The following is a 24806-nucleotide window of genomic DNA, read 5'->3' as shown; positions in this document are numbered from 1 at the left end:
CTCTTTATTACCGTCTCACGTGCTGTGTTCCACCATGCCCTTTTCTCCACCTCTATGTCAATCACTCTCTGTGTCTCTCTCACAGCTTATCAGGTCCCATAGGGAATATTTTTGCTGTTAGATATTCAAGAATCCATAGGACCCCAAAATTCTTGCGCCAGTGATTTTTGTACTTTTTTTTTCCCTTTGCGTACATACCACGGGAAATTTGAAAAACTATGAACTCCTTTGAACATTTTTATGTTGACCGTAAATATTTTTCATCCTATCCAAGGATGTAATTTTTGATGTATTGTAAATATTGACATTTTAAAATAAAACTATTCATCTTTAAAAAAATGTTTCAAATAAAATCTCAATACTTCAGTGATTTGATAATCCACCATAAATTTACCATAATTTAAAAATGTATGAACAACTCTTTTTTAACAGTTGGAAATTTCATATGATTTCTTTTTCATCTTGAACTTGTATTTCCATGTCATTTTCTCCATAGAATTTTATCCTAATATATATATATTTAATGTTTGAGAGAGAGAATAAGTGCACACACATGCCTGTATGCAGGGGAGGGGCAGAAAGAGGGAGACAGAGAATCCCAAGCAGGCCCCAAGCTGTCAGCCCAGAGCCTGACACGGAGCTCAAACTCACCAATGGGGAGATCCATGACCAGAGTGGAAATCAAGAGTCAGATGCTTATCCAACTGAACCACCCAGGTGCCTCTAATGTAATAAATTTCTAAAAGTCATTTATCACACTATCATACTTCTATGAAAATATGGAACTAAGTTTAATTTTTATTTCTTACAATTATAAGTGTCTAAATGCTAAAAGTAAATTCTGGATTCATGTATCGTTACTGTTATCATTAGCCCTCAGTTGATCAAAACAATACAAACATTAAAATTTTAATGAATAATTATTTCAGAAAAGTGAAATAATTTTAGAAAAACATATCTTACTGAGATGCTTCTGTGGATGAATATTAACACATTCCTGGAATGAGGTGCTAGCCATCATCAAATTCTTTGTTTTCATAGATGTAAGTGCTGAGGAACTTTGCTTATATACACAAATACATGGGAATAGTAGGAGGTTTGTTATAGTAATATCACTAAATGCTTTCTATGTCATCTGGTTCTTATGTAAAAAAAATCTCCAAGTGATTTATCATCCAAAATAATTCCTAATAGCTACAGTTCCATCTTGTTCTCCTTCAACTTTGTTGACAGAAAGGAATTGGAATCCCTTGATTTGCAAAAGAATTTCTCACCCAGTTATAGAAACTTCTCACTTCTGCAGTTTCTGGGAAGTACACCCAAAAGACTGTACCAGACATACGAAAATGACTTTTAATTATATCTGTTGTTAAAGAATAGCATTTGCGTTTGGTGGCACCAGGTTTATTTACCTGATTGATATACTCAGGAGCCTTGGGAAAATAAATCTGTGATTCATTTCAGAACCCCTTGTCTGATACCTTTGACCTAATTCCAGTCTGTATCCTCTCTAAAGAGGCAGTGATCTTCACTGTATTATTTTTACTGCATGTCTTTTTCACATTTACATCTCTAAGCCATGTGCAGTGAGTAGCCAATAGAAGGAACTCTAATATATGTTAGATGGAAGATTCCCATCTGTCCCTTTCCTCTGAATTAATGTTTTTAGCTTCTCTTTTGATTTAAATATATTTTTGTTAAAATGTTCTGTGTCCTTCATATGATCTTGTTGGCAAAGCTAGGCATCATTGTCAAACCAGAAAGTCAAATCAGACTTACTTCCGTCAGAAACAGTCTGATTCTGATATCATTTCTCTTCAATTGATGTCACGTGTCAGTACACATGCCTGTGACCACCTTCACTCGTCTGATCCTGGTAAATGGCCAGACAGGGATAATGAAGTATGTGCCTTGCTGGCAGCCTGCTGCACCTTCACGCTCATCCCTGTGCTCCTCTGGGCCTCTCCTTCAGAGCCTGCACCTTCGATGGAGTCTAAACCCTGAAGAGGCCTGGTGCTAATAGAAACTGTCATCACTGTCTGGTATCTGTAGATTCGGAGCCAGAAGTCCTCACTGAGCCCCAAGAAGAAATGTCCACAGGACTGGGTCGATTCCAGGCTGTGCTTCAGGTCATGGAACCTGGATTAAAGGCAGCAGCCTCAGTGCTGGTGTCCGCATGTCCTGTTTGGTGCCCCTGCAGAGGTCTTTCATGTTGGGCTGGTGCAGGTCCAGGATGGGTTGTCATGTCTCTTTTCTGAGAAGTGGGAAAAAGGTAGCTGTGAAAGAGGAGGTGGGGATGGAGCTGCTGCCTCACACCTCAGTCATCTTTAGGAGTTCTTTGAACACTGCTGCTCTACTCCAGCCCCAAGTTATCCTCTGACAAGATCATTTTGGGTAAAGAATTATGAAAACTAGTATTGCCTTATTTTTTCCTTCTAGTTTGGGGAGTAGATGCCTAAGACATGTCAGAAGTCCAGAGAAGTGAAACACTAGTCACTTAAAGTGTGGGGCTGACTATGATTATGTTCAGCCTGTAGCAAGCTCCTGCTTGCAAGGAATCATTCTTTTGTCTATAATTTGGCAGCCAGGGCTCTGGGACTGACCTTAGGCTCTTGAGTGCCATTAGTGAGCTTTATAGTTATATAACCTCCTGGGTCATATTTTCCTATAAATTGGCAATGATCATAGCTGTCATATTAGTAGATTGTTGTCATGAGGCAATAGGAAGATGTCTTGAACTTATAGTAGGCATTCAGTCAATGTTTACAGTCAGTGCCTGCTCTTGTACCTGTGAAGCAGATACTTGGGGTCCATCATTGCTGACACCTGGGACTCCCCTGAGCCATCATATCCCAGGACCCCAGGCAAGAAGAAGCCATTCCCTGTCTTGACACTGCAGTTATGTTTTACAGATGTGTATTTCCCATCACCTGATAGACCTTCCGTCTGGCAGTCACACAAACCCCTCAGGATTGTCATATCTAAGTTGGAAGTCACCATCTTTCTTCTGTCTACCTCCTCTTCTTGTGGTTTTTTTTTTGTTTGTTTGTTTGTTTTTTGTTTTTTTTAAAGGATAAACACAGCCAACAGTCCAGCAGTCCAGGAGCCCTGTGATCAATGTCTTACATCCCATCTATCACTTAGATAGCTGGTATCTCTTCTTCCAGTGTCATGACCCACAGCTCATATTCCCTCACTTGGTCTGTGACCACCGTCCTTTTCCACCTTCCTGCTTCCATCTCTGTTCTCACCTTTCCTCCACTTTTCCAAACAGAAGGAGTTTTCTGAAGCACAATTCCACTAGGGTCACTCCTGTTCAAACTGTCCTCCATCAGTTTCTGCTCACCCACAAGGGACAGTGAGCCCTCGACGTGGCATGCAGTCATTCCCCTTGGGCCCTTTCTGCCTTCCCTGCAAGTCCTCCTCTGCCTCCTGCTGTGTGGTCCCACAGTTGAGCTGCTCCCAGTCCTGAAAGGCCAGTCCCTTTTCTCTGTCACACCGTAGCTGACACAGTGTCCTCTGTTCACAGTGGCCTTCCCTAAGTCTGCCTCTTAGGTGGTGCTTCCTGGACTTCCCCACATTTCACCCATTCTGATAGACATTTCTCCAAATGTAACATCTCTAGAATCAAGACAGCCAATGGCTTCTCAAAATTTAGTTGGCAGCATTTTTTTCCTTAGTGGTAAATAGAATAAAGGTGTACCATAAAATCAGTGGCATTAAATCTAGTGCAGTTTGCATATTCCCGTGTTGTGGAGTTGATTTTTTTTTATTGTTGTTTGTAAATAAAGAAATAGTGGGCTGATGTATCCACTAAATTCCATGATGCTTTAGGATAGAGACTGTTTTCCTAGCACAGAGGCTAGCAGGTGGAAGAAACTTAAAAAGAAAATAGATTGAATGAATAAAATAATGAAAGAATGAAGCCAGGGAATCATGATCTGTCCTGGGCAGACATGCTACAGCGTTGTGACAGTCTCCGTGACAGGGGGGCTCTCTCTTTATGCCACAGCATCCCTTTCTTCCACCTTTCCTGACTTTGTTAAAAACATGTTCATTACTTGAGAGCAGGAGAATGTAGGATTTTTTTAGGGTCAGGAAATGTATTTGGACTTCCCCCTCCCAGGTCTGAACTTGACAGGACCATTCCACCTCTAGGACTGCGCTCCTGTTTCTACAGTCATTTCTTGACTGCGTGAAATAGAGTGATGTGGGTTCTCTTGGCCATACTAAGCCCTGCAAGTTAAATGGACGCGGAGGTCTTTTTTGGGCACTGTGGCCCACCTTTCTGGGAAACATCACCTTGCTCCAGTGTGTGATCTCTTGGGCCTTCCATTCTGGAAAAAGCTGCTTGCACAGTGCAGACTCTGCTGAAATCAAAATTAGTCCCAGGATGTCAGTATTTCTTCAGTATGCTTTTTACTTATCATCTCTCCTGACCTATGCTTTCCCCAAATTTAGTCATCAGAAAATTGCTCAGTGAGCTGAGACTCAGAGCAAAGGCTCCGGGTAGGTAATTCATCCCAGCTGGGGTGGAGCTTGATGCCCTCTCCTTCACAGTTGTGGGTTGTTTTTTTTTTTTTCTGGCTCTTTGTATTTATCTATTTTTTTACAGATAGTTTATTGTCAAGTTGGTTTCCATATAATACCGGTGCTCATCCCCACAAGTTCTGCTGTTAGCCTAGCACCATCTGGCTTGTTAGTTGGTAGTGATAAACTCTTACTTTTCAACAGCTTCTTTCAACTCTCCTTTTAAAACTGTGATGACCTTCCGTCTCCCTTCATTTAGCACAGGCTGACCCTTTCTGTCCTTATCACAGCCTCTCAGCTTTATAGCCTACCTTACATAGTTGAAGTTTGTGGTCAGCTGCTCCACGACATATGGATGGCAGCTGAGTTTCATTGCTAAGTCTGAGTCAGTACCTAAGAGCAAATAATGCCTTGGAAAAATTTCCTGAAGATGGTCTTGTTTTATGTTTTTAAAAAAATTTTTTTTAATTCTATTTATTTAAATAATTTTTGAGAGTCAGAGAGAGACAGCACGGGCAGGGGAGGGTCAGAGAGAGAGGAAGATACAGAATTCGAATTCGAAGACAGGCTCCAGGCTCTGAGCTAGCTGTCAGCACAGAGCCCGACACGGGGCTCAAACCCACGAACCATGAGATCCTGACCTGAGCCGAAGTCGGATGCTTAACCGACTGAGCCACCCAGGCACCCCAAGATAGTCTTGTTTTAAAGCACAGTCTTCTGGAATCAACCAGCTGCAGGCTTACATCCATCACTGTATGATTTTGTGCATCTGATACCTATGGTCTTCCTGAGCCACAGTAAACTAGATTTAATACCTCCTCATGACATTGTCAGGAAGACCAAATATGTAATCTGTCAAAGCTCTGAATACAGTACCTAAGACAGCATAAGTTCTCAGTAGGTGCAGTCCTTATTCTATAATGTAGGTTCTCATTTGCTCGCTTAGATTGAGTTTCTTCCCTGACCTCAGTCTCTGCCATCTTAGCATGTCTCAGGTGTGGGTCCTTTCTTGTGCTGACTGCAGCACCTCACACCGAACACTGGGTTTGACTGGGAGAAGAGGTGTTGACTGACTGACTGACTATCAGTGGAAGAGTGTAGGGTTGTGTCTGGGTTCCACTGTCTTTTTCTGTCCACATTTCTTGATACAGATTTCTTCATACAGATAGGCCATCCCTCTCATTTACAAGTTACTTCCATACACTTTGGAAGCAAACCTGGAAGAAGAGGTCAGATAGCAGCCAACATTTGATAGCAGCCCTTTATAAAACTATATGTAGTGCTTTGAATCTCACCTTCAAAAATCAAGTGAGGGGTGCCTGGGTGGCTCAGTTGGTTAAGTGTCTGACATTGACTTCAGCTCAAGTCATGACCTCGTGGTTTGTGAAGTTGAGCCCCACATCAGGCTCTGCACTGTGACAGCACAGAGCCTGCTTGGGATTCTTTCTCTCCCCCTCTTTGCCCCTCCTCTTCCCTGCCTGCCTGTCTGTCTGTCTGTCTCTCTCTTTCTCAAAGTACATAAATAAATAAAGATTTTAAAAAGTCAAGTGATTAACTTCACCATCATGTACCAGAATAGACTTCTGGTGGATCAACTAGTTGTAGGTTAACAGTGATGAATATACTTGTAAATATCTAGAAACAGTGTAAGTGAATATTAATCTCAGAATGGGGAAAGGGGCATGTAAGGTTACTAAGACCAATAGGAGAAATTGCCTAAAATTGAGAACTTATGTCAAAATGGATCCTAAAAATTAATCCATCAAATGGGAACAATACTGTAATATCTATGACAAAGGATTAATACTCTTATGTATTAAAGAATTGTTATACAGTGACACTGCTAACACCAGCAGAAAAATGATCAGTATTTCGGGCGGTGTGCTGGTATATGTGCACATATATATTTGCACATGTTTATATATAAATATATTAAGATGCAAAAATGCACATAGCACATCTGTGTACCTGTGCATAGAGAAAAACCTCCTTTTGATAGGAAACACACTAAAATACTCTTATCTCTGGGTTGTTGGATTGTATATTTTTTCTTTAATTTTCTCTGTATTTTCCTAATTTAAATTTTATTTGTATTTTTTTCTTCATATTACTCTACATTTTCCAATATTTTCATAGTAAGCATATGTTTCTTTTTTAATCAGCAAAGTTCTAAAAGAATACATTTTGTTTAGATTTCTATACTTCTGACTAAATCCTTTGGCCCTAAGTATTCTCCAAACTAAACAGAAAACATCTAAAGTTAATTTAGTTTATTAGATGGACACTTGATCTTTGAATGGTTTTCTCCATTAACCTATGGAGAGCCATTACTTCTGCCACCTAGTCTGTCTTCTGGTATCCTCTGTTTTCCACAGCTGATCTGCCCTAAATGTCTCTGCAATTTTTCTTATCTTTTCATTTTTGTGTCATCTGCCTTGCTTATTTAGATTTCACTTTGAATGTAGAGAATGCTCCCCTCCTCTATACCCATGTTTAAAAATAAATGCCGATGTAGGACAATTCAGAGAAGGGCAGAGTTCTTGGGAAAAGCACAGGAGGGGCGGCTTATCAGGTACTGACCTCATCAGGATGCCCAGTGCAGGGCCCGTAAGCGCGGGGTGAATGTTCCTACACGGCACGAATCTTTGCCCGTCATTGGTGTTCATGACTTACGTCCCTGGCAGGCTCTGAGCTGGAACCTCAAAATATCTTTGCATTTGCCTTCGAGCTGTGCTCCTTACTGGGCCTCAGTGGTTGTGTTTTGAATTAAGTGAATGATTGAATTCACTGAATTATTGAAAACTGTGGAAATTGTGTGGTAGTCTCAAACTTATTGTAGGAAAAATTAATATAAACTTAATTGTTTAAAGCCTGAACTATGCTTACCCACAGGAAAAAAGAAAGGAAAAAATCCTTTTCTTTTGAACCAGATTTTTGTGGTCCCAATTGGCTCTGCTATCCCAGCAATCATTCTTACATCTCAAAACAAAATTCTGTAATTCTCTACATTATCATCAAGGCCTCCCACCTGTGTGGCCTGCCAGTCCCTTACATTCAGAGTAATTAATAAGCTAAATAACTTTTCTTTGTGGAATAATTCAGTTCTGTTCATATCAGATACTAATTATCTGTTGTCAAATGGAACTCATTTCATCCAGGTTCCAGGCAGCAGTGAAACTGCCCTGGGAGGGAGGGGAGGGCAGAGAAAGGAGCCTGGGGAACCCAGCAAGCCACCCCCTGTCTTCCCGCTTCTAGACACTCCTTGTCTGGGCCTGCGTGGACAGCTTCCTCATTGTCAAAGGAAGGAGGTTGGATTACCTATTTTAGGACTTAACGGAGTCCTTACATTTTGTGTCCACTTGCCATTGGAAGATCTATTTTAGAGATGGAACAAGGAAAACCAAGATAATTTTTTAAATGCCTGTCTAGAAAAGAGATCAGCAAAATTTGCATTTATATTGTTAAATCTTCAGCAATTAGGCACTAGGCTTTTTTTCTTTTTTTTTTAAGAAGGTTGTAGTTTTAAAAGTAAAGAAATTTTGCTTCTGTGACGTTGTGACAAGGGAATGTCATGTAGTAACCCAAGTGAAGTTTTGGCTCTCTCAGATTGCAGACTCTGCCATTTTCTCCTCATTTTATCTGGAGTAGACTTTCAATGCTAACTGTAGTGTCTGCTGATTTTAGATGGCTTATTTTTAAAGCCTCAAATACATTTTCTACTTAAGTCATTATGGACTATTTTTAATAGCTACTTAAAAATTCTCTTAAATCATCATGGATGGGATCAAAGGAGATAGCTATTATTTCTTTCCCAGGAAAGTGAGACTTCTGATCCACACCACTTTATTTACCTATTTTTCCAGCAAAGCAAAATATGACTATTAGTTTTTCAATTATGTAGGAACTCTGAGGACTCCAGAGATTTTGACTGATAGGCTATTAGTAACCAAGAATATTCAGGTTTAAAGATGATTAAAGCTAATGTCAGAAATGAATCGGCATATTGCTTATACCATTACACAAAACAAAATGTCTAAAAGCCATTTGAATTTCAGAGCTGAGTAATGGCCTCAGTGGTTTCAAATTTGTTTTAAAGACAGATTTAGATTTAGGTAATATAATTCATCTTTTTGAGTAATACCATTGTAAGAGATTCCACTTATTTTGAGTATTTTTTTCTCCTATGGTAGTATCTTAGTCCTGCCCCTGCTAACTTAGGGGAAAAGGAATAATTAATTGTGAGGGCACCAGGGTATCAGAGAAACCTTACAAGTCATTGGAAGTAAGGACTAAAAGCCATTAGGAACTAAGGAGGTACCTACCTTCCCCTCATCACCCGCTTGCCCTCCATTCATCTCTGCATGGCAGCTGTGTTGGAGATCAAGACTAACTCCCTGCCCCCAGTTTTGTTTACTCAGAGGAGTTGTAGCCCTCAAAATATAGTCATACTCAAGGCTATGGCTTATTACAAAGAACATATACAAAGCAAACTCGATACAAAGAAAAGGTGCATGGGCAAAGTCCAGAGGAAACCAGCAACAGGCTTCCAAGAGTTCTCTCCAAATAGAGTCATGCAGGATACACTAGGATTCCCCAGTGATAGCTCATGACACGTGCTGGCCAAGGAAGTTCCTTAAGGACCCAAGGCCCAGGATTTTTACTGAGGACTGGTTAAGTAGGCAGCCTCTGCCTAGTATGTGCCAAAATTGTAGACTCCCAGGAGGAAAGCAGGTGTTCAGCATAAACTGTGTTGTTTGCGCAGTGAGCCATTTTTAACAGTTATAGAATGCTGGGAACTCTCCCCAAATTCATATTCCCAGATACCAACCAACTTAGGGCCTCTCTTGCAAACAAGCCGTTTCAGAGATGGCACTCAGACCTTCTGTGTTAACTCTTTCTGCACAGCAGGAGATGTACTTCATCCCACCCACCCCATACCTTCAAATAAGGTGCTGCCAGTGATGAGCTAGCAGCTCCAGATTCCCAGGAGAGAGAATTAGCTCAGCTAGGAATGGCTCTCTACTTGGTTCCAGGCAGTTATGGCCAGGGTCACCGAGTACAAGCATGGATACTGGAAGTTAGTTTTGTTTGTGTAGGGACTGACCGTTGGTTTGGGGATTCAGGAAACACTCCATCAGGAAGAAGACAGTCATAGGTATGCACGTGTGGAAAAGCCTTTCAGATACAATGTAGACTTGATTTTGCAAAGCGCTCTTAGCAGTGTCTCACAAAATAATACAAAATACACAATAATGATTCAAGCCCTGTGAACTCAGATTTCAGCAGGCCCAGTTGCTCTGAGGGAAATAGTATAATGTGTAGGTATTTATTTGTATAATAACAGTGAGGGCCTAAGATAATTCAGTAATAGATTTGGATACCTTATCCTTGGGTGTTTTACAATTGTCTGTGAAGTTTGGTTTTTACAGTTCTAATTGTAACCCTTTGGGCTTCACGGAAATGGCCTGATTTTTTCCTTGAGATTTATTTTTGTAGAAGATGTACAAGAAGAGTATATACTTTTACAGTATTCCTACTTGCTTAGTGTTGTTTTGTTTTTTGTTATAAACTTTGTTAAAACTTTTAGCCCATACTATTGAAGATTCTCCCCTGTTTTTGATTAATTCTTAACTTTTCCAGTGGCATCCATAAAGAAGCTCTGATATTCCTTGAAGCATGGATATCTTATATCTGCTGGAGGCTGGGTGATACAGGGCATTAAGGTGACCATGGAGGCAGTTCCCATGATGGGAGACACAAAGGCTCTGCAAAAACCTCTTTCTTGGGTTGTCCTAGGAAGTGCTAAATATTACCCAAGAAATTTGCTAGAAACACCAGTTGGTCTACTGCCTGTGTAGAAAGCATTTCCAGATGCCTTCAGCCAATGGAAAACCACCACAGAAATGTCATTCTACCCCCATGTGGTAGAGCAGCCCCAACTAGATGCATAATAATTTAGTATTGACATGAACACGTGCACACACACATGCACACAAAGTATGTTTGCCAGGAAGTTCAAACCTAGTGCTTCCTGCTAGATCCTCACTTTTCTTTTGTTATGGTCCACATATGGATGATGCTTATTTGGGATTAGGTCAAAAGAAATCTTGGAACTTCGGCACTCTGAATAGCAGACACAGTCTGCTGCTGTTGTATATGTGACTGAGCTCCCTGTGTGCAGGTCTGGTCTCCAGCATAGCCAGGGTGCCTCACGTTCTGTGTGTAGTGCATGCCAGTGGCCTGCAGATGAATCCATCTAATGCCAGCTGTAGGCAGCTTCTCCCAGCAGCATCCTCAGGCTGGTTTTTGCTTTGTGTCTCAAACATCTTTGGGATAGGAAGAGGGACAGCAGTCATTCCATAGATATTAGGACTTCTTGGGAAAAGAGAAATGTTTCCTTGTGAATTGAAAACAGAATGTAAACATAGGAAAACAGGCCCCTCAGTCAGAGCAGCTGAAGGACTTTGAAAACTAGTGGCTCTGCATTTGGGTTATGGCCTGCCAAGAAAAAAGGCCGCCTCAGATGAGGTGAATTTGTTTCCTATTGTTTCAGGCTACCCTGAGATAGCATTATTGAGTCCCAGGGACCAAGGATGTCATCTCCTTGAAGGAGGCCCATTCTTCATGTCCTCTACAATGACCTACTCAATAAAGGTGTCAGCTGACTAATATGTACCCTCAGAAGTAAGTGTTCAGGAAAGAAGGGGCAAAACTCAATGATACCAAGTTGTTTTAATAATCCTCTGGGCTTCCTGTCACCCTTCTGCATCTTTGGTGCTGAGGACCCCTTCTTTGGGAAACTGACGTCTAGTGTAGGGAAAGCTGAGCCGCTCAGTGTAGGCCACACTGCATAGACAGCAGTAGGAGAAATGATCTTTTAGACGAGCAGTGTGTTTTGGGTTTTTTTTTTTTTTAATGTTTATTTATTTTTGAGACAGAGACAGAGTATGAGCGGGGAAGGGGCAGAGAGAGAGAGGGAGACACAAAATCCAAAGCAGCTCTGAGCTGTCAGCACAGAGCCCAACACAGGGCTTGAACCCATGAACTGGAAGATCGTGACCTGAGCCAAAGTCCGATGTGTATTAACCTACTGAGCCATCCAGACACCCCAGGGCACTGTTTTTTATTGTGAGTTTTACCAGCCTTACTGAGGGAGAGAGACTGAAGGACACTCCAGGAGGCCTCCTAGCCGGAAGCCTGGTTTTGATTCATTAGCACCCAGCGTGGAGAGTAATTGGTTACTGTGATAAAGGGCACCATTGATGTACATTATCTTTCTCTGGTTTTAATTCTGTGTTATGGGTACTTTTGTTAAATATTTCACCCAAATTTTAGGGACCCTTATGGGTCTGGTTGGGTTAGAAATAGTCTTATTAGTGGTTAATCATCTTAAATTAATGGATGCATATAGGTTTTATGAAAAATTTACTAATATATTGTTTAGTTACTAGAAAGCTGTCACCACTCAGTTAATCCTAGCTGCAGTTGTTTGGTTAGGGTGCCATACTTTCAGTGGGTATATGTTTGGCTCTATTAGCCAAGTTCAGATCTGCATTTGTACAGGTCACATTGTCTTATATATAGGAATTGAGCAGCTAGGTATGTTGGTTGGTAAAGGATGGGACTGTGACACAAGAGGCCCAGTCCTCAGCAACATGCAAGGGGTTGGCACGCAGGCATGTAACATTTCTGTTGCATCTTTTGTCTTTACAGTGAGAGAAAAACGCAAGAGTCTCTTCATTAACCATGTAAGTGAAGCTGTCTCCTTGTGTTCTTCATAATGATTATACCATGTAAAGAACTTAAATAACCATGTCTGTAATAGGTGCAAATGGTTCATGTATTTTGTCAGTACGTGGAAGAATGTGAAGAATGTTGTAATGTACTTATGCTCACTTTGGTTTGTAATTGGAATGTGAAGAATGTTGTAATGTACTTATGCTCACTTTGGTTTGTAATTGGACAAGCGTGGCTTGGTATTTCCATTGTCCCAAGTGTTTTTGCAGAAGCCACAGACTGCGGTTGTTCATGGGAAGATGTGTGTGAACACCACAGCACATACCACGCAGGTCCAAATGAAAGCAACTTCTTTTAAATTTCCCATTCTCTCCTCCTCCTACCCCCACTCCCAAGTTACTATTTTTCTCTCTGTAACTCACTTCTATTTGAATAAACACAGAATTGTTTCCAAGAGGCTATCTGTCTCCACACACTCTTTCCTCTCCTCAGTTGTTATTTATGGGTCCTCTAGTAGAGATTGTGTGTTCTTTTGTTCACAGAAGAATAAACTTGATAACTCTTTAATTTTAAAAGGATTACAAAAATTCACCTCTTTTGGCCATTCTGAGCAGTATCTCCATCCCCCCACTGGCTGGGCATTAAGTGTCCCTTTGAGATACCTTGTTGTTCTTCCTTGAGCAGCAGGTGCAACTGACTAGCCCCATCTCTACTCCTGTCACCCTCCCACTAACACCTCCCCACCTTGTGAGACCCCAGCTTGTACCCCGCAGGAGTGTGGAGACCTTCCACTTTCCTCTCCCTCCAAACTGATGTCTCTTCATTTAGGAAAGAAAACTGTCTCCATGAGGTATGGAATGATGAAGTAGGTAAAATTTACCAAAATAAGTATGCTTATAAATGCTCATGCTGAAAAGAAGAGTGATGCATTTGATCTTACAAGGGTTTTTTTCAGAATTTCTAGACTGTCTACATGTAAGCATTTGTCAACTTTGAAGTTAGTGGCACTGAAGCTATGTTAAAGGGGCTTACAGCTATAATACTGCCTTCTCTGACCTTTGGAAATCTGAACAAAATGCAGTTGAAAAGAAATTCATAAGCTGGGCCCATGTTCTCAAGGGGCTCCCTGCTTGGCCGTTAGGAGGTTGGTAATTCCTTCTTAAGCAGTGTCAGTATATATATATATATATATATATATATATATATATATATATATATGCATATACAGTGTTCAAAGGGTCGGAGAGGATGTCAGTAGTTTTTTTTTTGAGATTCTTAAAGCCTTCTCAAATTTTGAAGCATCAATGCGTAAAGCATCTGTGAAATTAACATTTATGTCACAAGGAAAATGTATGCCTTTCTTTAAAAAAGCAGTATATACCGGGACATAGAAATGAGTGATTTGAACTAATTTTCTAAATCCTTAGTTTTCATTTATTTGCCTGCTGGATGCTCTTGGATACTTTCTGACTCATTAGCATATCTGCCAAAGAACATAAAAGGGAAAGAGAAGAACTGATACTGCAGTCAGGCTACCTTGACATTGCAGCTGTATTAAGGTGTTTTGAAGAAAACGGAGGAACATGCCACCCCGTTCTGATTGTGGCTAGCAGGACAGAGTTGTGCTCTCATAGTGCTAATCTGCAGATCTATCTTTATATTTTCTCCCACTTAACATCACACTTTGCATTGTATACAGACATGGCACACACTGAGTAAATATCTCTTGGGCTCAGAATGTGGATTAGAGTGGTAGGCTATGTGTTGAAACCCAGTTCAGCCCTCAGACCCTTACTGTAAAACCTCTCATGTCCTGATACAAAGAGTGAAATCACATAGTGGTTGAAATCTGCTCACATGTACTTGTTCCTATATAAAAGAAACCTCTGTGGTGTCTTATATAACAGATGACTCTGTAGCAGCACAACCCTTCAGTTCATGAATAGACCAGTTGCAAAGTAACATATTGGCTCTGCCTGTGCTGGGAAAAGCCATTGGAATATGCCATTCCAACCAACTGAAATATCATTTGAGTGAAATTACTGCAGATTCATTTAGGCTAATAAACCAACTGTGCTTTTCAGATTTTGAGACACTTGGGTGTTATAAGTTAGAGCAGTAGACAAAGGATGAGTCATCATCAACAGTACAGTCTATTGAGTACTTTACTATGTTTGTACCAGGCTGTTCTAATTGGTTTAACCTACTTACTCAGTAACCATGCTGGGTAGGTACTCTTTATCATTTACATTTTACAGATGAAGAAAGTGTGGCACAAGGCAATTAGCCAAAGTTAAGCAGTGGAACCAGGATTGGGACCCAGGTGATCTGGCTTCAGAACTCCCCTCTTAGCTCTCATCCCTATATACTGTTTCTCAGAGGATGATGCCAATTCCTTCCAGTTCCCATTTGAATGGAGGTTTAGCTTGTTTATCTGAAGTTAGAGATTAATTAAATTTTTATAGGATAGTTCATAGGAGTCATTTCTGAATATGGGCCTTAACTAAAGTTTGTAATCTAATTTGTTGTTAAACTGTGAAATGATGGTTATTCTTTGCCCTTGCTTATAAAACCTCTTTGCTTTTTATTTGCTTTATTGTGAGGGATGTTGTTTCTTTAATTTCTCCTTTGACATTCTGAAGAACCTACTTAATACATGTTGCTAAGATAATCTACAAAGAGGCTACTGTTTAAGAAAAATGAAAGCAGTGACTGTAGGTAAGCCATTTGAGAATGGTGGGGGTGGTCAGCTCCCCTCCTGAATAATGATGACTACAAGGGAAATAACTTTGACCAAGTGGAGAAGAATAAGATTTTTCTGGCTCCTAGCTAGTGGTACCTTAGTAAGTGGGAGGAGTAGACTTTGGGAACATTCTACAGGGAAAGGATCTACAGTAGAGAATGGAATTCCAGGCTGGAAGAGAGATGGGCCTTTAATTGGCTCAGAAAAGTCAAGACAGTTATAAAGGAATAAGTAAAAGGAGGCTGCTTTTAAAATAATTATAAGTTTTAAAGCTTGAAACAATTCAAGGGTAAAGCTCTCTGGTATTTTTTTTTAATTTTTATTTTTTAATATTTTATTTATTTGTGAGAGAGAGAGAGAGAGTGTGAGCAGAGGAGGGTCAGAGAGAGAAAGAGATACAGAATCCAAAACAGGCTCCAGGCTCTGAGCTGGTTGTCAGCACATAGCCCAATGCGGGGCTCAAACCCATGAACCGTGGGATCATGACCTGAGCCGAAGTCGGACGCTTAACCAGCTGAGCCACTCAGGCACCCTGATCCCTGGTATTTTGGACATTAGTTAAATCAGGGTGAATTATACAGATTAATATTCTAATCAGCATCTATGTTTTAGATGTAATTAGTATAACAGTTGTAGGAAAGTTTATTATGAAAGACACTTAGGTTATTAAAAGAGGGTTAGGTAAAGAGCTTCATTTAAAGCTCTTATCCAATATTTGCTAGTTTTGGCTTTGCTTTTTCTTTAAGGTTAGCTACTTTAATGAATCTTTTCATTAAAATGTGAAAATCTCTGATTATAAATTGTGAGTGGCATTGCAGGTGTCTGGAGTCTGGAATCACTTTTAAAACTGAGGGAAAACTCATCCCTTTTACTTTGGTCTAATCTCTTGCCACCTGGTGATGGCATACCTAAAGTGAATAGATCATTCTAAGAACTCTTTAAGAAAAAAAAAAAGATGTAAAACGAACGAACCAGAAGTTGAGTGGCTGGCCTACCTTACTCTCATGGCAAAACAGTTACAGTATTTGTCTTAATAATGAAACAGAAGATAGATCAAGGAGCTTTGTGAGAGAATAAAATAACTAGAGAGTATGATTTATCAGTTAAGCAACAGTCACGCTTTTAGGTGGACTTGGAGCCAAACGAATTTTACTCAAGTCCTAGACCTACCACCTGATAATCTGGAGGCCTTGTAAAAGGCTCGGTCTCATAGAATCATTATAATTCCTGGCCTGCCTGACTCAAATGATATAATGGAAAGGAAGGTGATTTGCAGACTAATTTTAACACTGTATAAATATGGCAATGTTATTACTGGTATTGTCTATTGGACTATAGGTAAATTCTGTTTAATTTTCCAAGTTCAGTACCAAAACCGATGAAAGTCTTTCTGGTATTTTGAGTATGGATATAGTGTTTTCATAATTGTTAAGATCAGGGTGGAATATATTCTGTCAACTTTGTTTGGGAGTACTTTTATAGAGAGTTCACAGTCCTCGTAAGTAGTAGAATTCTGAATTGATTTCTGCCTTTTAGCTTTGAATGGGAGAAGAGTAAATTCCTTCTAAAATAGTGTCTCTTATGGCTCTAGTTTCCATCTGTTAAGGCATAGACATCAAAGAATGAAGTGAGTTTGATTCAAGAACTGAAATTTTAAAAGTTCTAATCTTGTTTTGCCTCTTTGGGAAATTTGCTCCTAATACAACACAAACTTATTGAGTAACTGTTGTGTTGGCATCAATACAATATGCTTGGAGGGTGTGAAAGAAGCCTCACTAAGATTTTAATCACAGCAAGAATTTAAAAGTCTAGGAAGATGAAAGAATCCAACTTACATTTTGAAATAATTTCAAATTTATAGGAAAGTTAGAGTAATACAAGAGTACAGGATTTAAAAAAATTTTTTTTTTATAGTTTATTTATTTTTGAGACAGAGAGCATGAATGGGGGAGGAGCAGACAGAGAGAGGGAGACACAGAATCCAAAACAGGCTCCAGGCCCTGAGCTGTCAGCTGTGAGATCATGCCCTGAGCCAAAGTCAGATGCTCAACCGACTGAGCCACACAGGCGCCCCCAAAGCACAGGATTTTTATAGCTCACTAATGCAAGGATACTCTGGTTCTCACACATTCATTCACTTGACAAAGAATGTTGAAATAGGGAACACACTTTTTTATGTTCTCTCAGGTTTCTTTTAGAGGGTCTAGAAATAATGTGTACATACTGATAATGTTGATACAAATGAGAAGTGTGTGTGGGCTGTCACATTTTTGAATGTCTTGGTTATGTCGATAGAACACCTTTACTTCCCTGTTTCTTGCCTGTTTCTTCCTACCCACCCTTCCCTTTCTTCATTCTGTTAACTCTAGTTATGTAACACCATTAAAGTAAGTCTTGTAAAATGTAATGCTCTATACAAATATAGCTGACTGGTAGAATTGCTTCCCTGGTACCTTCGTAGGTCATTTTGAAAACTACATTGTCCTTGTTAAGACAAATGAAGGGGCCACTGAACCAGTGTTAGGCTTGTGCTAAAAAATTCACAACATGTTTTCGACAGGAGTTGCTCTGTTTGAAACCCTGATCTTTTGTATGTACTGTTAGGATCTCATCTGTGAGTAAGCCAGCACAAGTTCTTAACCACGGTTATCTTGTTTTCACATTGCTTAGACATTGCTGTATGGATGGAAGGAGCTGTTCTTATAGGACCTCCATCTGTGACTTCCCAGTTCCTTTGCTATCATTCAATAAGGGTAGAGGGGACACAGCTGTTCCTCACATGAGCCAGACAAGCACCCTCCTTACTCTGCCACTTTTTTACTTCCTTGCTCTCTTTGTTTAACTTCATCACCCTGCTTAGAGACTTCTGGAGTAGAGAAAGCAAAGAAAAAAACATGAAATCTGAGAATGAGCAAGGACTTTGCCAGAAAAGCCCTTTAAGAAGTAGACTGTCTTTCCCCTTCCCTTTAAGCAGAGGTTCCCACCCAGCATCCTTGTGCTTCAGTCTGTTCTTATACTTTATGGAAATGTTGTTACACATATATATGTCACATAAAGTTATATGTGTTTTATGGTTATTTATGTTATATAGTCCTATAAGCACATATACTTTTACACACATTTATATTTAACTTTTTTGAAAAATTTCAAACTTCTAGAAGTTGTAATAATAATACAATAAATTCTCATATACTATTTATCCAGATTCACCGGTTTTAGGCCAGTGTTTTATCACTTTCTACCCATCCTCTGATCATTATCCTATATTATTTTTTCCAAATGTTTGGGAGTAGATTGCATCATTTCCTTTACATCTTGATACTATACTGTGTATTTCCTAATAGCAAGGATATTCTCTGTATAACTACAACATTGTTATCAAAATCAGTGATAACATTGATTTGGAGTGCCTGAATGGCTCAGTCAGTTAAGTGTCTGACTCTTGATTTTGGCTCGTATTATGATCTCATGGTCATGAGATCGAGTCCTGAGTCAGGCTCCACACTTGGGCTTGGAGCCTGCTTGGGATTTTCTCTCTCCCTCTTCCTCTGCCCCTCCCCTGTTTGTGCATACTCGCTCTCTCTTCTCTCTTCTCTCTCTCTCTCTCAAAAAAAATTAAAAAACAAAATCAAGAATTTAAGATTGATAAAGTTTTTTTTAATTAACTAACCATAGTCTAGCAGTGTTAAATGGCCCCATAATAATGTCCTGTGTAGCATGTTTTTCCTGGTACTGATTTCAGTTCAGAATCATACATGGCATTTAGTTGATGTGTTGCCTTCCGTGTCCTTTAATCTGGAGAGATCCTCAGCCTTTCCTTGTCTTTCATGGCATTGATATTGTTGAAGAATACAAAGCCAGGTAGTTTTTTTTTTTCCTTTTAAACAGACTTTTTCTCAATTTGGATTTGTCTGAAGCATTTGCAGCCAGAATACTTCATGGAATCCTCCCTTGTCCTTCTTAGTGCTTCAAATCTGAGACACAGTACCCATCTGACTTCATTGGTGATGTTGATTCTGATCACCCTGCAAGATGCTGTCCAGATTCTCTACCATATATTTAAACTGCTTTTCTCCTGCCAACTAATAAGCAGTCTGTGGGCCATGCAAACATCTTGCTTCTTATCTCCATCCCCTGTTTAACATCTATTGATCATTCTTGCTTGAACCAGTCTTTATATTTTGGTTACAAAATGCTAATTTTCCAGCTCCACTGCCTCCTCCTCAGTGATGAGGCAGTCATCATTCTGTCCTCAGGGGGAGCCTTGTTTTTCCATCTGCCTATTCTACCATCCATCCATCTTTAATATGGACTTCTGGATTTCTGGTTTTTTTCAGTGATTTATAGCCATTCCTGTCTTCAATTATTTTGATGCTCACATTTCCCTAGATTTGTCCAGTGGCAAGCTTTTCAAACTGACTTTGTGTTCATGTGGCATGCCCCTATCATTTTGTCCGTCCTTCCTTCCTTCCTTCCTTCCTTCCTTCCTTCCTTCCTTCCTTCCTTCCTTCCTTTTTCTTTCTTTCATTTGTTCTTTCTTTCTCTCTCTCTTTTTCTTTTTCTTTTTTCTTCTTCTTTTTCTTTTCCTTTTCCTTTTTGGGCAAGGAAATAATAAATAATAAAGCCCTTGCCAAATTTTTGGCACAGTAAGATATCCTAGGCTCACCTTGTCCCTCTCTGGGTCAGTCCTGGAAGTAGCCATTTCTGTAGGGAGTCCTGGCTTGTTTTTTCAGTCGGTAGCCAGTGTTAGACACTCGAATCTAGACTCTATGTGTACTCGTTGCCACTGTCAGCACTTCTAGCTGGCCCACTCAGCAGACATAACTAGGAAAGAGACATTTTAAAAAACATTAATTCATACTCCTACCTTAGTACCCAGTTCTGGTCCATCCCATCAGGTTTTTTTCTTGCTTTTGGCTTTTGACTATTTGTTTCCTTTTGTGAAAATTTATTTATTTAATAAATAATTATTTTTTAAAAAGCTTTATGAGTTATAATTTACATGTCATAAAATTCACCATTTTAAAGTATACAATTTAGTGGTTTTTAGTATATTCATAGAGTTGTACAACCATTACCATAGTCAATTTCTGAACATACTCATTTACCCCAAAAGAACCCTTTACACTCATTCGCAGTCACTCTCTGTTCTTCATCTCCCCCCAGCTCCTGGCAACCACTATGCTGCTTGCTCCTTTGACAGATTAGTCTGTTCTGGAAATTTCATATAAATCTAATGATACAGTATATGGCCTTTTGTGACAGAATTCTTTCACTTAGCATGTTTTCAGAGTGCATCCATATTGGAGTATATATTAGAGCCCCACTCCTTTTTATGGCCAAAGACTATTCCATTGTGTGGATAGACCACATTTTATTTATCCAGTCATCAGTTGATGGACATTTGGGTTGTTTCCACCTTCTGGCTCTTACCAGCAGTGCTGCTATGAACATTCTTGTATAAGTTTTGTGTGGACATATACTTTCATTTCTCTTGGGCATATGCCTACGAGTAGAATTGCTGGGATATATGGTCATTCTATTTTTAACATTTTGAGGAATTGTCAGACATTTCAGAGTAGCTGGTCTTTGGATTTTAACATTGTGTTTGCAGTCTTAGGAATTCAGTTTTAAACTCTGATCAACAGTAAGCTACTTGTTTCTTCAAATTACAGCTCTTATTTTTTCTTTACTTTCTTTTTATTTTTTAAACTTTTCCTAAGAGAAGAAATGACCTTCTGGAATCAGAAATGTTTTTACCAGTATAACTGCATTCATTGAGAATTCTGAAGGGATGTTGCTTAAGAACAACTTGCTGTAGAACAAGAACACTTTATTAGGAGTCAAGTGGCCTGAGTTCTGATTGTTCTGATACATCCTGCTTTGTGATGCCTAGTTCTTGTCTGATTTGGGAAAGCATTTTGCTTCTGTCACCCATAAAGAGGAATGATATCACTTGTCTCCCAGAATTGTCTCACAAGATTGTTATGAATGGTAATGGAGATAGGATATGTATAGGCCCTTAAATAGTTGCATTGTGCATATTTGAACTTCTGTGACAGTTTTCTGATTATGTAGAAGAGTGAGCTCAAACGAAACAGGAAAGAAACTTGAATTTTTTACATTCTGAGGCAAGCCTAACCTATTTTTAATTCTCTGTAAATTAAAGTTTTACCTACCTTGGATGAACATCCATTCTACCTTACCCCCAGTATTCTGGAAAATGCTCGTTTCCTGCCCCACTCTACCCCAGAAGTACAGCCTGGACTACATATGCCATTACCTTTAAGAAATGAAGTAACAGAAAAATATTATTTGGCAAATGAACCAGTTTCTTTTGTGGCTGAAGCAGTAAGTAAACCCTATGCTCGTTGGTGTGCAGAAGCCTCCTGAGGGAGCAGGGGACCCTGCATGGCCCTCAGTGCTGTCAGGAGACCCCTCTACCTCAGATGATGCCAGGTCTAAAGGATTATAGTTCCGCATTTTGCATCACAGCCAGAACTTTAATGAGAAAAAGTACTTCTCTTTGTAGAGTCAGTACACTGAGGTATAATAAAGCCGTGATTTGACCTAGGTGTGAAGTACATTATGAATATAATTATTTTGTGGTGACAGCATGCATGACTCACAATAGAGCAAAATTTGACCTCAGTGTTGGCATTTGCCCAGTTTTTGTTCTTGAGATCCAATGTTGGTTTATTTCCTGCTTTCATAAATGAATGATTTTGTCTGCTTCTGTTCTTAATTCCATGGATGTTTGCTTTTTCTTCTAGTCTTTTAGAACCTGTAGTCTTACCCTGCTATAAAAAAATTGATCCTGCCAAAAGCTATTCGGTCTCCCTTTTTCTTCCCATGGAATAGTAGTTTGTTAATACCTTGAGATCAGAGCTGAGGGGTCTTTGTTTTCTTTGGTTTCTTTTGTCATTGTGTCTGTGAGACCTGCAGTGGTATGGGAAGGATGCCAGTGGAGTTCTCTCTTATAGCCCTATTCTCGGCTATGAGTGCTTCTGTGCTCCTGGATAAGTGCCCTGAGTTTATATGGGCTGGGGAATTGTACAGAATGTCCTTGTATCCACTCTGGATTGGCTGTGACTCTGGTAAAGATACTTTCTTAATCCAATGAGGAAACTACCACACTCTGCCTTCATGATTTTGTCAGACTGTCTGCACACCGTGAGTGTGCTGGTGGTGGCAGGTGGTGGCAGTGACCACCTCAATCTCTTTTTCCAACGCTCATGTGCTCTTCCTACACATGTTTGCACCCATCAGGCCTTCAGTTAATTCTTAATAAAGGAATAATGGTGCAAATTTCATTTCTCTGTGCTTTGAGAATCTAACCTTCTCAATCAAGGTCATGGTTTGCTCTCCTTAGTATTAAAAAAAAAAATAGGGAACTTTCATTTTTAGAGAGTACATTTATATCATTTTTCCCCCCAAACTTTGCCAACTTTTTTCCTCTACTACTGTTACCTCATATTTTTTAATGCTTTATTTTTATTTGATCCTTAACAAACCCTACAAAGTAGTAGGTCAGTTTTGTCCAACCACTGAAAATGGGAAGTTAAAGCACAGAGACCAAGTGTTATTAATGACTTCATAATATTTGTTGAGCATGTTCGTGTGCTAAGCACTCCACATACTGTCCTGGTAGAGCCCTCACAGTGCCACGATGAGGGGTGGCTTCTGCTCTCCCTATTTCATAGATGAAGACATTGAAGCATACAGTGGCCTTATAACTTATTGCCCAAACAGGGACACTACTAAGTGTGAAAGAGGATGCTTTTATTGGTTACTCGGGGACAACGGGGGCAAATTAGGACTGTTCCTAGCAAGCCAGGATGTGTCATCATCCTACTTAACTAACTTGCCCAAGTTTATATAGCTCATCAGTGACAGAGCTACATCCTGAACCCTAGGCTTTAAAACTCCAACCATAATCTTGCTTCAACTGTCCTGGAGTGTCTCATCCACATTAGCCAATTTCTGGCAGGACCACAGGAGAGCCAGGACTTTGGCCCCTGTGTTCTGCCAGCCACTGCTGCACCACAGTGTGTTCTGAGCATGTAATTATTTCACTGCCCAGTGGCATGGGCCCTTGCCATGAGCTCCTGTTTGCCAAGTTGTTAATAGATGGCACTCTCCTTTCTGCTCTTGGTAGGAATGCATGGACTTTGGAGTAAGTTTTGTTTCCAAATGTGGCTTTGAATGTAGATTTGACCTTGGAAATGTTACTGAATTTCTCTCACCTCCTTTGATTTATCTGTAAAATGAGAATTCTGCCTGTCTTGCTAGGGGTTTGTGAGCTGTAAATGAATACTTATAAAGTATCCAGAATACTGTTGGCTCTTATTTGATGACTATTAAATAAAAGCTGTTGTTGTTACTGTCATCGTTTAATTAAGTCTAAATGTAGTATACATGGAAGGAAGAAGTGAGTGGTGACCTGGGGAGATGAAGAGATGATAAATGTCCCCTTTCTGCAGTGGAGAACCTCTGAATCATTTAAGTAGGGAGGTGACATACTCTGATTTGCTTTGTAAAAAGATCACGGTAGCATCAGAGGAAGACTGGTTTGGAGAGGAATGAGCCTAGAGGCAGGATGGTTTTTGCAGTAATAAGGGTTAGAAGTAATGGAAGCCATTCATATACCAGTTAGTAGCTGCAAAGATGTAGAGGAAAATGCTTTTGAAATATAGTTAGTTAGGAGGTAGAATCAGTAGTACTTGGTGCAAGGAGACCAAAAGAAAGCCAAAATATTCTTGAATATTTTGTGGATTTCTGGTTTTAAGCCATCATAATTGAATAGAAGAAGAGATTAATTTGTCACTTGAGGCCCTACAAGGAGCATTTAGGGGGAGAGCTCAGGAGAGAGGCTGAGCCAGAGAGGAGAGATTTGGGGCTCAAAGGAGAGCAGGAGGAAGTTGAACTAACAGAAATAGAGCAGGACCCCCTCGGGGGAGAGAGCACAGAGAGGCTAAAAGACAGTCACCTTCCACTGAGTTGAGAGCAGTGGAGTCCACAAAAGGGGTCTGAGTAGCAGAATGCTAGAAAGAAGCTGGGAGGGAGCGAGGCTGGAAAGTACTCATTGCAGTAGAGCCTGGAGCTCTTTGTGAATGGATATTGTGTGCGGAGTGTGAGCCAACTTCTAGAAAATTTGAAGAAGTAGAGTCATTCACTAGCCCCGGCCTGGAGAATGTTAGGTCTTCCACTGGAGGTGAGTGAGGCAGTACTACAGGTTCAGTTTCCAGGGAGGAAGAAGCAGTAAGGTGAGTGGCTGCTTGCCTGATGGCCTCTCAGTTCTCTGAGACGCTTGCTGCCTGCGGGGAGCTCAGAGTAAGGCAACAGGCAGAGGAACTGAGAAGGTGGTGAGGGAGGTTGGAATACTTGGGAGAAGAATTTCTGGTCATTGTTAGAGGGTCAAGAGGAGGTCTTTATTGCTGGACCCCCATTTCTCTTTGTCCTACACTTAGATTGTGCGTGTGCACGCTCATGTGTGTATATATCTTTGTATCTGTCAGACATCTGATTGGAGTCACAGAAAGGGATAATCTCATTATTTGGGACGCATGATAACTCTTCAATAAAATCATCTTAAATATATAGTCCAGCAGTTGTGTTAGTGGATCATGGTAGAAGTAATAGGTTGTTTTACGCTGTGGACATGGTATGAATAGGTGGACTAGATGGTCTTCACTCCAGTTCTGAAGTTTTATTCTACATATTTAGTACTTAATTTGTAAAATACACACTTTTTCAAAGATATAAACTTTTCTTTCTCAAAATATTTTGAATAGTA

The 24806-nt window shown here is 40.0% G+C and overlaps 1 protein-coding gene across 1 annotated transcript in view; it reads left to right on the top strand.

Annotated features, from left to right (window-relative positions):
- The window catches only part of CCNY (cyclin Y), an 81520-nt gene that overhangs the window by 5759 nt on the left and 50955 nt on the right, over nucleotides 1-24806 (top strand). The window contains exon 2 of the mRNA XM_039223799.1: nucleotides 12244-12278. Within this exon, the coding sequence (XP_039079730.1) occupies nucleotides 12244-12278 (35 nt within the window). The remainder of the gene's footprint in view (nucleotides 1-12243; nucleotides 12279-24806) is intronic.

Source organism: Hyaena hyaena, unplaced genomic scaffold (genome assembly GCF_003009895.1).
Source record: "Hyaena hyaena isolate Hyena2069 unplaced genomic scaffold, ASM300989v1 scaffold_1447, whole genome shotgun sequence".
Lineage (NCBI taxonomy): Eukaryota > Metazoa > Chordata > Mammalia > Carnivora > Hyaenidae > Hyaena > Hyaena hyaena.
This window is presented reverse-complemented; position numbering and strand designations above follow the sequence as displayed.